Source organism: Aplysia californica, unplaced genomic scaffold (genome assembly GCF_000002075.1).
Source record: "Aplysia californica isolate F4 #8 unplaced genomic scaffold, AplCal3.0 scaffold00084, whole genome shotgun sequence".
Lineage (NCBI taxonomy): Eukaryota > Metazoa > Mollusca > Gastropoda > Aplysiida > Aplysiidae > Aplysia > Aplysia californica.
The window spans coordinates 867,365-868,977 of record NW_004797354.1 but is presented as its reverse complement, the minus strand read 5'-3'; the positions used below and the strand labels follow the sequence as shown (position 1 = coordinate 868,977).

The window sequence follows — 1,613 nt, the reverse complement described above, 5'->3', positions numbered from 1 at the left end:
AGAGACGGTGGAGGACGGGATGGGGTTGTATGTACAATTACTTTAGCTGGAAAGATGTGTGCCTTCGTAAATACATGGATTTAGATAATGAAAATGATTTTTCTCCTTGCACGAAAAGAAACAAGGTGTTCCTTTTTCGGTGTAAGGGTTTTTGCTACCATACTGACCCAATTCATATCATTTAGGAGGCAGGCTTCAGACACTGCTTCTCAGAGCCAACCCGGGCTGAGAGGGATACAACATCCCAGCCGAAAGACCGATATATACTCGAATAAAATTTTCTCCCCATTCTGAAATCGAACTCGGGTCTCCTGCGTGTGACATCGAAGCGACTAACTGTTTCACTACAGACAGGCGGTGTTCCTAAAACAGAGTTAGGTTAGAGGTGAAAGTTAATTCCGTTATATGAGAGACGACGGGAGGCAGAGGTTGTATACTGAAGCCGACAGAAAGAGTGATCATCTTAGCATTCTTTCTTTCTTTCTTTCTTTTTTTTTTCTTTCTTTCTTTTTTTTTTCTAGGCTTCTAAGCATGGTACTTTGAATGAAGAAATATCGATTCCTAGTTGGAGACGTTGCACTGTTTGACACTGGGTGCCTTTAAGTTCAGTTCAATGTACATGTGTTTTACATTCCCGTACATTCACAGAAACTTTCCTGTACGGGTAATAAAGAGTTAATTTGTCTTGTCTTGTCTTGTCTTGTCTCATATTTTCTTTTCTTGGCTTGTCTTGTCTTTGTCTTCTTTTTATCTGTGTCTTCTCTTCATCTTCTCTTTATCTTTTCTTCTCTTCTCTCCTATTCTCTTCTATTCTCTTGCGTCATTATGTGCTTACCTTAGCCAATGAATACGTCATGAAACATTTATAGTGAATAGCTTAGTTTCTTTATATAAAATTAGGATTTGCCTTCCATCTGTGACCTTGTTGTGAGATCACGTACTTGTCAAAACAATGAAAACGAAGGAACTGAATTCCGTCTGTTAAGCAATTTTTATCCAATTTAATGTTGTTTGTTTGTCTGTTTGTTCGTTTGTTGTTTTTTGTTGTTGTTGTTTTTTTACGACCAGCTAGTTTCATCAGGATGCCACAAATAAAAATATTGTTTGCACATGCATGGGACGAATGTATCCCGAGCCAAACGGGAAATTAGTGTCAGGTGACTTTCCCAAAGACACAACGTCGGGCCGAGCTGACATTCGAACCCCCGAACCTGTAACCTCTCGATTACTGGTCCGGTAGCCTAACCACTAGGCCGCCGATGACACGCTCCATACTGAATTAGAATATAATGTTACAAACAGAAGTCTGCGTTCACACGGTAATCTTTTCCTAGGTCCCCAAGACTTGTTGCAAACTGGACAAAAGCAGATACATCCACGACAGAGTATACGTGCACTCAGTGGATGAAAGATGTGGCCATAAACCCTTCTCCAACAACAGTCATATTGACAAGGTAAGTTCCAGCCTCTGTGTATGACTTAACGTGTACACGGTAGGTGAGAGATATGGCTATAAGCCATTCTCAAATAACACTAATATTGACAACGTAGGTTCTCACATACACACATTCACATACACACACACACACACTCACACACACACACACACACAC

At 40.4% G+C, this 1,613-nt stretch overlaps 1 protein-coding gene across 1 annotated transcript in view; it reads left to right on the top strand.

The window, feature by feature from the left end:
* LOC101854316 (tetraspanin-18) overlaps window positions 1-1,613 on the top strand; it is a gene marked incomplete at its 3' end in the record, with an annotated part of 35,624 nt that overhangs the window by 30,644 nt on the left and 3,367 nt on the right. Inside the window, 1 exon segment of the mRNA XM_013080409.2 lies at window positions 1,335-1,454. Within this exon segment, the coding sequence (XP_012935863.1) occupies window positions 1,335-1,454 (120 nt within the window).